This window comes from Temnothorax curvispinosus, unplaced genomic scaffold, assembly GCF_003070985.1.
Source record: "Temnothorax curvispinosus isolate PA1 unplaced genomic scaffold, ASM307098v1 QBEX01015062.1, whole genome shotgun sequence".
In the NCBI taxonomy this organism is placed as follows: Eukaryota; Metazoa; Arthropoda; class Insecta; order Hymenoptera; family Formicidae; genus Temnothorax; species Temnothorax curvispinosus.
The window spans coordinates 1-13,126 of NW_020224842.1; the positions used below are offsets into that span (position 1 = coordinate 1).

At 40.0% G+C, this 13,126-nt stretch overlaps 2 protein-coding genes across 2 annotated transcripts; both read left to right on the forward strand.

Annotated features, from left to right (window-relative positions):
* The first annotated feature begins 321 nt into the window (after window positions 1-321).
* On the forward strand, window positions 322-3,364 carry LOC112465309 (golgin subfamily A member 6-like protein 1). Its single transcript, XM_025032816.1, has 3 exons — window positions 322-388; window positions 497-1,110; window positions 3,308-3,364. Coding segments are annotated over exons 1-3 (672 nt in total). The 5' UTR covers window positions 322-387.
* A 6,133-nt stretch (window positions 3,365-9,497) lies between these two features.
* Window positions 9,498-10,046, forward strand: LOC112465310 (uncharacterized protein PFB0145c-like). Its single transcript, XM_025032817.1, has one exon. It carries the CDS (start codon window positions 9,498-9,500, stop codon window positions 10,044-10,046), a length of 549 nt encoding a protein of 182 aa, XP_024888585.1.
* Window positions 10,047-13,126: the final 3,080 nt, after the last annotated feature.

Here is a 13,126-nt window from a genome sequence, read left to right on the forward strand (position 1 = left end):
CCAGGCGCGCAGGCAGCGGGCAAAACAGCACCATTGGCATCTCTGGTTGGCACTACTGCGGGGCGTCGAGGCGCGGCAACGGTGCAGATGCGAGCGACAAGCGCATGCGCGGAGTGAGGTTGGGAAGAGAGACGGGACGGCGCTGGGAGCGGGCAGGGCTGGCAGGCCTGAAGAGGAGCAATACGTCGAGAGGGCACTCGCGCGGAGCGAGGGCGGGAGGAGAGATGGCGATGGGAGCAGGCGGGGATGGCAGACCTGAAGAAGACGCGATAAAGTTGGCGTACTGATGAAATGCGCGGAAGACGAGAAAGACATAAACGAGAGGTTAGAGGTAAAAATAGAAGTAGAGTGAGAAAAAGGAACGCCCCGAAAGAAAAACGGATAGAAAGTAAGTGAGTAATGTAGATAAAAATAGAAGAGAAAGCGGAGAGAGAGAGAGAGCAGAGGCAGGTAAAGATAGAGAGGCAATCACAAGCACTAACAATTTTCAATACAGTGACAGGAAGGGAGAGTATGACGAGGACCGAACAAAGGGCGGAGGAAAAGGACTGGATACAAGAAGTTATAAAGGAAATAAGGGAGGTAGGACAGAAGATAGAGCGGCAGACCAGAAAAATGAAGAAAGAAATGAAAGAGATGAGAAGACAAATGGAAGGGCTGGAGAAACGACAAAGGAAGATCGAAAAGAGCGAGGAGCAGGAAGAGACAGAGGAAAGAGATTCGGATGAGAGCAGTGAACGATGGGAGGAAGAGACGGAAGAGGCGAGGGAGTGCAGCGACGGAGCGGTAAAGGGGAAGAAGGCAGTAGAAGAGGAAGAAGAGTGCGGCGTCGAGGGATGGAACGAGGGAGTATGGAGAGAAAGCTGGTGGAAAGAGATAGAGAAAGAAGAAGAAAGGGAAAAGGAGAAAAGGAAGTGGAAGGAAGATGCAAAAAGAAATGAGGTCAGAAAGAGTGATGATGAATTAAATAAAAGAGAAGAGGAAAGAGACTATAAAGAAAGGAGTGAGACCAAAGGAGACAAAAACGAGAGAAAAGTCAGAAGCAAAGAAAAGGAAAGTAAAAGCGAGAAAGAAAAGGCACGACGAACAGCAGAAGACATGGAGGAGGATGTAAGAAGAAGAAGAGAAAAGAAAGAAAGAAAGAAGAAGCAGAAAGAAGAGAAAGAAAATAGAGAGAAAGAGCAAAGGAAGAAAAGAAGAATAATATGGAGGAAAGTAAGAGGAGAAAGTCCAAGGGAAAGAAGAGAAATAGTGGAGATTATAATGGAAAAAGTAACAGGAAGAATAATCCCGGTAAGAGGAGTAATAGAGGCAATGGGAACGGACAAAAAAGAATTGATGTTTAGGGAGCTGAAGGAAGAAAAGGACAAGGAAGAAATAATTGAAAAAAGCGACGAAATATGGAGAAGATGGAAAGTAGGTGTAGATGAGGAACTAACAATGGAAGAGAGGGCGTATAGACACAAATTGGTAATTAAAGCAAGAGAGGAAAGAGCAAAAGGAAGATCAGCTGTAGTAACAAATAGAAGGCTGTGGATTGACGGGAAAGAGGTGAAATGGGACGAAAAGGGAGAGAGATGGAGGAGGATGTAAACCGACAAGGAAGAAACCAAAGAAGCAGAGAACGGATCAGAAGAAATGAGAGGAAAGAAGTCAAGGAGGAAAACACGAAAGGAAAACCGGGAAAGAAAAAGAGGAAGGAACAGAAAGAAAGTCACAGGAAACAATAGGACCGGAAGAAAAAGGGGAAGGAACGAGACAAGGGGGGCATCTTGAAGCTTGAATTGTTTAGAATCAATATTGCGTATGGCAGAATGTAAAGGTTTTTGGGAATGTTTGAAATGTATAGAGTCAATATTGTGTATGGCAGATTGTAAAGGTTTTTGGGAACGTTTTTACTAAAAAAAACGTCTTTCCAACCCGGAAGGGAGTGAAATAAAGACTATTATATATATATATTAATTGACTCGAAATAAATTGTGCACAATTCTTTAATAAGAGAGGATGTTTTCCTCTCAACTCGTGAAACTCATTATATCTCCTCAATTGAACAAGGATAACCCTAAGAGAATTAAGGATCCTTTGATCAGGATCCTCCTTGTAACGTTAGATGAAATACTAACGTCTCTACTCAAGTATGAGAAATTCGGTTACCTTGTATTTGAAACTCTTATGACATAATTCAACGAGAATATTTACGAATGTTCACAAAAAAGAAACTATAAGCAGAGGTTGTCCTCAATTCCTCGATGACGTTTCGTCTCCTGCTTGAAAGTCCTACTCGTACGTTCTCAAAGAGGCTTCCTTCCTGGTGTCCGGAAAAGTAGCCTGAATATTCCAACAGGGCTCGTATCTTTGATGCGACGACAGTCGCTCAGCTTTGAATCCGCGTCACACACGAGAAAACGATATATTGTTTGTTTTACATTGAGAAACGGATCTCGATATTTCCGCGACTCGAATCTAAAGCTCACTGCGAAAAGAATGACGCAATTTAATACGTTAATAGAACAGATTACAACAGATGTGTACTGAACGAGGTCTAGAAGACGAATTCTCGCTCGCCCGGGCTGCGCGCCCCTCCCAACATGCTTACGCACGCGCGGTAGTCCTACGCCGCTACGCCTGGGACGACGCAACGCGGCCGGCGCCTATTTCGCGCATTCACACCGGCCTTTTCAGAACGCGCGGCATGAACTATCATATTTCAAAGGCCACAGATGGCCGTACCGACACAATCTCTCTCTCTCTTTTCCTCAACTTCAAACACATTCGTATTGGTCAATTAATACATTAATCATTAATAGGATAGCTAACTTTTGTGTACTCATAGCAACAGCCAAGTAAAAAGTGTAAGATTTTCGAATAGGTCTAAGTGGACAAATTTCAAATAGAGATAGGCATGAGTCGGTTGGATAGCGTTAGCCTGAAAATAAATAAGTAGGAAGTCCGGAAAAGAGAAATAGAGTAGGGAAAAGCCTTCGCGCGTTCCAAAGGAAGGCACGGACGGACGGCAGAGTGATAACGGCAGTAAGATACACAATATCTTACAAAAGTTTTTATTGTATATTCTATTATATATTTTTACTGTTGTGACACAGTTAATAAAAAACATAAGGTTATGAATAGAAGAGAAAAAATTCACAAACGCGTCCAGAAACATCGTCTTATTAAATCTGCATTGAGGAGTATTTCTCAATCTGATCATTCCTCAGGTATGTAAAACCTTATTTCTTATAGATATTGCTGTATGCATATTTAATAACTGTGTTCTTTAATTCTTATATTTTATTTGTTGGAAATTTAGATAAACTTTCCAATATTGCTAGCACGTCGAGAATTTATAGAGACTCAAGTACTGTGAATGATTCTATTCATGTTGACGCTACTCTACTCCAGTCAATCAATGAAGATGACCTTAATAAAAATAAAAATCAGCACGATAATTTTTCTGAAAGCAGTGAAGATGACATTAATGAAAATGAAAATCAGCACGATAATTTTTCAGAAAGCAGTGAAGATGACAACATCAACAACAATATAGCGGAAGATGATCCTGAAGTTAAAGAAATAAGAAATTGGCCAGTTACATATAGTATTTCATTGGCACATATTGACGTTCTTTTAAACATATTACGAAAAAGACTTTTACCTCAACTTCCAAAATGTAGCAAAACATTTTTACATTCTTCAAGAGCTGAATATACTGTGAAAGCGATGAGAGGAGCAAATGATCACGTTGGCGAGTTTGTTTACTTAGGGATTGAAAAAGGTCTTATAAATTGTGTAGATCCTACATAGAGACAATACCATTCTTCTTCAAATGAATGTTGACGGAGCTTCTCCATATAAATCAAGTACTAAACAATTGTGGCCCATACTTTGCAAAATTTTCCATGAACCAGACATATATTCTCCATTTCCTGTAGCAATTTACTACGGAGATACAAAGCCAGATGATGTAAACGAATTTCTGGATGATTTTATTCAAGAAATTAAATCTTTACATAAAAATGGTATTTACATAGATGACAAAATATATGTTATAATCTTGAAACATTATTTGTGATATCCCTGCCAGAAAATTCTTGAAACAAATAAAAGGACATGGAGGTTATGCAGCCTGTGAGCGTTGCGAGGTTTATGGGAAAAGTTTAGGATTTCCAAATAAGCGTGTAATATATCCTGATGTCGATTGTTCCAAACAATCAGACGAATTATTCAGAAAACAGCAACAAAAAGAACATCACATTGGCTATTTACCATTATTACGGATACAACCATCAATCGATATGATTAATATTTTTGTTATAGACTTCATGCATCAATTCTGTCAGGGAATCACTAAGAAGTTCTATGTAATGGATTTACTATTTAACAAGACTGCTGTGAAATTGACGCCTAATCTTCGACAAAAACTGTTTGAACGTAAACGCATTTGAAAACATATGTGCCTGAAAAATTCCAACAAAAACCTCGGGTTCCTGTTTCAAATATGAAAGCAACAGAACTTCGATTTTTAGCCTTGTATGCTGGTCCTATTGTCTTCAAGGGAATTTTAAATCCTGACCTGTATAATCATTATTTACTTTTTCATGTGACTTTTCGAATTCTATGCACAAAAAATCTTGCACAAAAATACAATGAGAATGCTCAATCTTACTTGAAAACATATTTTCTACAGTTACCAAAATTGTATGGTAAAGGATCTCAGATTCTAAATGCACACTATCTTTTACATATAGCTGATGACGTTAAGATAAATAATTGTAAGGTAAACGTCCCAGTAGCCAACCATGTCCCAGTTCCCAACCACTAAGGGGAATATTCCACTTAATTAAAAGATTTTTCGATAAAAATGAATAAATAACCATTTAATTGAGTTCTGCGATTTATAATCTATGCATAGGACAACAGTTAAAATAATCCTTGCGCTCTTTGTAGTAATTTTTTCGAGTTTCTTGAGAGTGCACGCGCCGCCTCGGGAAACGAAGCGCATCTGTAAGCCAGTTTGTTAAGAATTGACGAAGTACAATTGTAACTATTGTCGCCTTCATTTTTTATATACATATATTGAACAAGTTATAGCTTTTTATATTAAGGAAGATGTAGAGAATGCAAATCTAGGGTCGAAATTTAGTTAGAATTGCCGATAAATTGTTAATTTGCATGGTTGGATACTCGGACGTTTCAACCGTATGGTGTATCAATAGCCAACCAAGTGGCTGGATATTGGTACAACCAGGCGATCGGGTGATGTCCCAATTGCCGGACGCAACGAACACAGCGGCCATAACCTTGATGGAACGATCAGCATTGACGCGCGGCATTGTTTACTAGTGTGCTTAAAGTACGGCATTGTTTACTAGTGTATTTAAAATTACGTTAAACTGAGGCGATTATTCGCAGTATGATATCTAACATTTTACAAATTTGGCTTCGTCGAACGAGTTCGTTATTGCTATTATGTAGTCAGCAGATTGTTTACATTGAAATTTTAGGTTAATCGAGCATTATGCAAAAAGTCTTTCCACGCATATTTCAAGTATGTATCTATTTATGTTACTATAGACGCTGGCATCATGTCGAAAACAGAAAAGTATACAAAATCGTCAATAAAAACTGCTCTGGCTGCAGTAAGAATGGGCGTGCCTCTGAGGACTGCGACTAAAATGCACAACGTTCCGAGAAGCACTCTCTATAACAAGCACAAACAAGGTGTTTCACAACTCGTCAAGAAGGGACCGTCTAGTATTCTGTCTGCGGAAGAAGAAACCCAGCTTGTCAAGTGGATCTTTCATGTCAGTAAAAAAGGTTTCCCGATATCCAAAGATTAGCTGTGTGACAGTGTTGCACGATTGGTTGTGAGACTCGAACGACCAACGCCGTTCAAAGAGAATCGTCCCGGCCGTCACTGGTACGAGGCGTTTCTCCGTCGTCACCCGGAACTTAGCCGAAGAATAGCTCAAAATCTGAGTTATAGTCGCGCTTCGGCGACGGAAGAAAGACTCAGAAATTGGTTCGCCGAGGTCGAGAGCTACTTAACAACGCAGAACTTGTTGAATATTGATCCCTCAAAAGTTTACAATTGCGACGAGAGTGCATTCTTCCTATGTCCGAAGGCCGAGAATGTGATTGCAAGAAAAGGTGCGAGATCGGTTTATAAAGTCGTCAATGGGGATGAGGAGTGCCTCACCGTTCTCTTTACGGTTAACGCGGCGGATGTAATGGCCCCACCAATGGTGATGTATTGGTACCGGAGAATTCCGGCGAGCGTAGCTCGAAACGTCCCTAAAGGTTAGAGCATCGGTACATCGGAAAGGGGGTGGATGACCGCCGTGACGTTTTACAAATATATCGCAAACGTTTATTATCCATGGTTGAAAGAAAATAACGTCGAGTTTCCCGTCGTTCTTTATGTCGATGGCCATTTTTCGCATTGTACGATGCCTCTGAACGAGTTCTGCAGGGATTCATCAAATCGAACTGATCGCATTGTACCCGAATGCTACGCATATTTTGCAGCCCCTGGATGTCGCGGTATTTCACCCGCTGAAATCGTCATGGAAAAAAACAGTCAACAAGTGGAGACTTGACCAGGACGGAGATCGTCTAACAAAAAACAAATTTGCGCCAGTGCTGAAAACTGCAATCGACAGCATGAATCTCACGGGAACAATTATTCGAGGCTTCGCGTCTTGTGGATTGCTCCCGTTTTCGGCAAATGCCGTCGATTTTGATGTCCTTAGAAAAGGTTTAAAGAAACGAAAATCGAAGGAAGACAACAAAGTCGAAAGTCAGGCTGAGGACACCAAATCGGCGGAGTTTCTGAAATTCTTCGAAGAGCGGCTATCAGCCGGTCTGCTACCAGAGTTTATCGAATCGGAACGTATTAGTTTTTGGAGTGGCGCGGTAGAAAATCGAGGACTTTTTACGTTTTGGTTGCAAATGAAGGGAGTCACTGGTATAAACAAACAATTTAGGAAAACTGTTTTTTGATTGCTCTTTTTTTGTCGTGGATAAAATGAACTTCCGCAAAGTTCATTTTATTTAACTTTATTTAGTTTATGTTTTGGATATTTTTGTGTTTGTATATATAGGCTACGAAAAAATGAGTGTAGATTCGGGCACAATCGACGATGCAGTGGTACCGAGCGACGATCAAAAGTTAGAGGACGCCGAGAGAACGACGGCCGAAGACCGTAGAGGAACCCTGACGGATTGCGCTGCAATAATTACGGCGAATAAGAGTCTGAGTTTGGGGGCAGATCAAAGCATCGTTGTGCTGGCGGTTGAACACGATGGGACTCTGGCAACGATCAATCTCGACGAAAATAGCGGCGCTGGTCAATCATTCGGCGACGCAATCAAAATCAAATAGCGCAACTGACCCCTTGGAGACCGAACAATTTATTTCGGAAAATGAACCAGGCGCAAGTTTGTATAAAAATACAAAAATACAAAAATGTTTGAATTTTTCCTGTATTGGCGTCTTTTGATTTGCAGCAGGCGAGACTTGACAGCAGAGCCTTCGAAGGTACTCCAGATCCGTTCAAAGATGCCCTATTTTGGCCCCCGGATCTTCCAAACAAAAAAAGGAAGAGGCCCCTCAACGGTCCCAAGCCTCCCACTGTGGCTACTTCCGATAAGTGGATGGAATATGAAAAATCTAAACAAGAGGAAAAAAGAAACATTCTACGTGAAAAAGAAGATAGGATAAAGAGAAGGAAGGAAATGCAAGAAGAGAAGAAACGTGTGCAAGAAGAGAAGAAGCGAGCGCAAGAACAAAAAAAGCTGGAACAAGAAGAGAAAAAAAGGCAGCTGGCTTAATTGAAAAAACTGCGAAAAGAACTGAAAAAAGAAAAACAAAAATGATAATGCGAAGATATTTTACAAACTGTTGCTATATGTACCTGATGTTACCAAAAATTTCCTTGTCTTACTAATAAAGAAATACTGAATATAAAAAAAGTTGTCTCTGCTTCCATCTGCGAATGGTTGGTAACAGGGATATCGAGTGGCCGGATATCGGGACATAACCAAAAACTGATGGTCGGGTACTGAGACATTTCCTTTTCTCGCATTTTCCGATAAAATTAAATTAACTATTACCGATGAAACTAATTATTGGATGGTTTCCAGAAACTAGAGAATTCAAGCTTTCGTTTCGTCGTATCCGCTTATAAATAACCCAATCAGCAGACAATGTTTTTTAAATGTGTTTTTAATATTTATTTTTTATTAATTATACATTTGTACAGTTTATTGTAAAAATAATATTTATTTAACGTTTATTAAATATTTATTAAACGTTTATTTAACGTTTATTTAATATTTGTTTTACATTAGTAAGTTATTTGCAATAATAAGTTTAAAAAACATTTATTTAACATTTATTCGGCACTAATTTACTATTTATTTTATATTAATTATTCATTTGCAATAATGATTTTAAAAAACATTTATTTAATATTTATTCGACATTAATTTAATATTTATGTTACATTAATTATTTATTTGCAATAATAATTTTAAAAAACGTTTATTTAACATTTATTCGACATTAATTTAATATTTATGTTACATTAATTATTTATTTGCAATAATGATTAAAAAAAAACGTTTATTTAACATTTATTCGATATTAATTTAATATTTATGTTACATTAATTATTTATTTGCAATAATGGTTTTAAAAAATGTTTATTTAACATTTATTCGATATTAATTTAATATTTATTTTACATTACTTATTTATTTGCAATAATAATTTAAAAAAAGACTTCCGGTTCCGGCGAGTAGATAGCAACAGGTGTGCGTGTGGCAGAGAGCAATTTCGAGGTGGAAAAAGGGTTAAAGAAAGTTAGAGAGGTCAAGAGCGGCGGAACAGGGAGGCGTGGAGGAGCGAGAGGGCGGAGGCGAAAGGGTTAAGAACGGGAGGAAGCAGTTAAGAGGAAAAAGGCATAGGAAAGATAACCAATAGGAGGGAAAGGCTAAGGGAAAAGCGGCGGATGGAGGCAGAGAAGGAATTAGGAATAGAGATTGACCAGCACGGAAGGATAGGAAAGAAGAGGGAAGACGAAGGGGAGAGGAAAGCAAGAGGCAGGCCTACAAAGGCGGAGGAGCTTGCTAAGCAAAGAGGAAGGGCGGACAGCCTAGGATCGGTCAAAGATCTCATTTTGAAAAGGAAAAGAAAAGAGTTAGAGGAAGAAGCGGCCAGGGCAGCAGAGAAAGAAATTCTCGACAAATTTAATGAAACGAGAAGGACCAACAGATCACCGCCAGCGAAGTTAAAAAAAGGAGAAGAGGGTAAAAGAAAGATGGCGACAGAGGATCTATTAAAAGAGATACTGAGGAAAATGGAAAAACAGGAGGAGGAGAAGAAAAAAGACAAAGAAGAAATAAAAAACGAAATAAAGGGAGTAAGGGAGGAATGGAAGAGAAGGGAGGAGATATGGGAAAGGCAGAGAAAGGCACTAGAAGAAAAGGTAAAAACGATGGAGGAGAAAATAGAAAAATTAGAGATGAAGGGCGCAGAGGAGAATGAAGGCAGGGAGTTGATAGAAAAAATGAAGGAAATAGAAAAAAGTGTGGAGATGACGGAAAGAAGAAGGAGAAAAAATAACATAATTGTAAAGGAGGAGAAGTTAAGAAACGTTAAAGAGAGAAAAGAAAATTTCGAAAAGTTGATGGAAGAACTAAACAGTACAGAAGGAAGCATAGAAGAAATACAAGAAATAGGAAACGGGGAATACAAAATGAGACTCTTGAAATGCAAAAACTGGGAAGCTAAAAGAGACATCATGAAGAAAAAGAAGGAACTAGGAAGGAAATATGGAAGCTTTCTGGATGACGATCTCACCAAACAGGAAAGACAAATACAAACAGAGATAAGAAAGATAGCAAGAGAGAAGAGAGAGAAAGGAAAAAGAGTGACAATTGGTTATCAAAAGATGTGGGAGGACAACAAGGAATGGAGATGGAACGAAAGCAAAGGCAGACTGGAGGGGAGGGAAGACTTTCATAGGTCACAACGAAGAGAATGAAAACAAAGAAAGCGAGGAGGATGGGGAAAATAAATGGGAGGAAGGAGGGAGAGCGGCAGGATGCGAATCCAGAGTTGAGGAAGACGTAGATATAAAGAAAGGGGAGGAAGAAAGAGGGGGGAGGGAAGAGACCAAGGTGGTATTCTGGAATGTAGCGGGAATAATAAATAAAGATAGAGACTTTTGGGATGGGGTAAAGAAATGGGATGTGATTATTATGATGGAGACATGGATGGATAAGAAAGGATGGGAGAAGATGAAAGAGAAACTACCAAAGGAATTTGGCTGGAGAGTACAAATAGCGAATAGGAGGAATAAGAAAGGTAGAGCATGCGGAGGAATGCTAGTAGGTATAAGAAAAGGGATAGAAGAAATAAAGGAGGGAAGAGGGAGGGAAGAAGAGGAAAACAGGGTTGAAGTCAAGCTAAGAATAGGGGAGGAAATGTGGAAAATAATAGGAATATATGTAAACAAAGACATTGATAAGAAGTTAGAAGGGCTGAATGATTGCATAGAGGAGGGAAAAATAGGAGTAAGGACCATAATAGGAGGTGATTTTAATGCGAGAACGGGAGAGGAGGGAGGAAGGGAAGAGGAAGATGAAGAAAGTGAGAAAGGAAAAGGGAGAAATTCTAAAGATAAGAAGGTGAACAAGGATGGTAGGACGCTACTAGAATTTATAGAAGAAAGAGGATTGATGATTTTAAATGGTGGCACGAAGGGAGACGAAGAAGGAGAATACACATACACGGAAGGAAAGGGTGAAACAGTTATAGATTATATTATAGGTGATGAGGATAGCAGAGAAAAAATAGAAAGACTAGAAATAGGGGATAGAGTAGAATCAGACCATCACCCGCTAATACTGTGGATAAGTGGCGGAGCGAAGAGAACACAGAGAGGGGAAAAGATAGAAAAGACAAGAAGAAGAGGAATATGGAACGAAGAAGGAAGAAAACACTTCGTTGAGAAGATAGGAAAGATAGGAGGAAACAGAAAATTGCAGGAGGAGATAGAGGAAGGGGTGTCAAAGATAAGAGGAATACTAAAGGAGAATGAAAAGGGGGAGGTCAGGGGTGCCAATAAGAACAGAAGAGGATGGTGGGATGAAGAATGCAAGGAGAAAAAGAAAGAAGCGAGGGCAGAACTAAGAAAGTGGAGAAAGGGGAAAGGGGAGATAGAAAGATATAGAGAAAGGAGAAGGAAATACAGAGAAGTATGTGAAAGAAAGAAAAAGGAAGAGAAGGAAAGAATGATTACAGAGATAGGAGAAGCGAGATCGGAAAGTAAGGTATGGGAACTGATAGGTAGAGTAAGGAAAAGAAGGAAAAAAATAAACGAAGACATAGGGCTGGAAGAGTGGAAAAAATACTTTATGGAGCTAATGGGAGGCGTGGAGAACAGGGTAGTGAAAGGAGAAGGAGGGAGGGACAGACAAGACGAGGAAGAGATAGAGTTAGAGGAGGTGAGAAATGTAATAAAGAAACTAAAAACAGGAAAGGCAATAGGTAAGGACGGAATCCCGAATGAAGTATGGAAATATGGAGGAGAAGAGATGATGAGGTGGGCCTGGGAAATATGTAAACGAGTATGGAGGGGAGAAGGCTGGCCTGAACAGTGGAAGGAGGGTGAGATAATACCTTTAGTGAAGAAAGGAGAAGGAAAAGAGGTAAAAGACTACAGAGGGATAACGATTATGCCCTCAATGTACAAGATATACACGGCGGTATTAGCAGAAAGGATAAGGAATGAAGTAGAAATAAAGAACTTGATTCCCGATAACCAAGCAGGATTTAGAAAAGGAATGGGGACGATGGACCAGATATTTACGCTAAACTATTTGATAAACAGACATCTAGGAAAGGAAAAAGGAAAGATGACAGTTCTTTTCGTAGATCTCAAGGCGGCGTTTGACTCTGTAGATAAGGAAGTTCTAATTAAGGCAATGAAAGAGAGAGGAGTAAGGCAAGGACTGATAGATAGGGTGGAGGAAGTCCTGAGAGAAACAAAAAGCAATGTAAGAAGGGGAGAAAAAAAAGGGGACTCATTCTGGATGGCGAAGGGATTAAGACAGGGCTGCCCGTTAAGCCCGATACTGTTTAACTTACTAATTGCAGACATAGAGGATCACATGAGGAAGGGCGGATGGGGGGGTGTGAGTGTAAAAGGAGAGAAGATATACACCCTAATGTACGCAGATGACATAGCAGTACTAGCGGAGGAGGAACAAGACATGAGATCCATGATAAGCAGGCTTGAAGGATACCTAGACAGGAAAAGCCTAACGCTGAGTACGGAGAAGACGAAGATAATAAAATTTAGAAAAGGAGGAGGGAGGAAGAAGAAATATGACTGGAGATGGAAGGGAAAGAAATTAGAAGAGGTCAAAGAATTCAAATATCTGGGGTACACGCTGATGGCGAATGGAAGGCAGGAGGCACATATCAGAGAGAGAAGAAGGAAAGCAGCAAGGGTGATGAGGGAAATGTGGGGAATAGGTAAAAGGATGTGGAAAAAGGACTGTAAAAGAAGGATCTGGCTGTATGATACACTGATATGGACGGTGATGGGATACGGGGCGGAAATATGGGGGTGGAAGGAAAGGAGGGAGGTAGAAGGGATACACGAGAGATACCTCAGATGGACACTCGGTGTAAACTGGAGGACCCCAGGGTACATGGTCAGGGATGAACTAGAAAGGGAAAAAATGGGAGCCAGAGCGAGCAAAAGAACATGAAAATTCGAAAGAAAACTGGAAGAAGGTAGAGGAGGAAGAATAGCAAAGAAATGTTTGGAAGAAATGAAAGAAAGATGGAAGAAGGAAAGGATAATAGGAAGATAGGAGCAGGAGAGAAAGGAATACTGGGAAGGTATCGGGGTTGAAAAGGGAGGGGAGGAGGGACTGACGGAGGAGGCAATAGAACACAAGGAGAAAACAAAACAAAGACAAGAAAGAATGGGAAAGATTATGGAATCGAAATACAACAGGTGGTATAAACGAATAAGGAAGGATGGGATTCCGGAATATCTAAAGAAGGGCTGGGAGGAGGCAAGATGGAACAGAATCGCAAGGTGCAGAT

Bases quoted from the DNA above. Each gene is read 5' to 3' on its own strand.
- LOC112465309 (XM_025032816.1), top strand. The intron at 1,111-3,307 runs GTAAGAAGAAGA...TTGGAAATTTAG, and splicing joins CAGAAGACATGGAGGAGGAT to ATAAACTTTCCAATATTGCT.
- LOC112465310 (XM_025032817.1), top strand. From the start codon at position 9,498: ATGGAGGAGAAAATAGAAAAATTAGAGATGAAGGGCGCAGAGGAGAAT.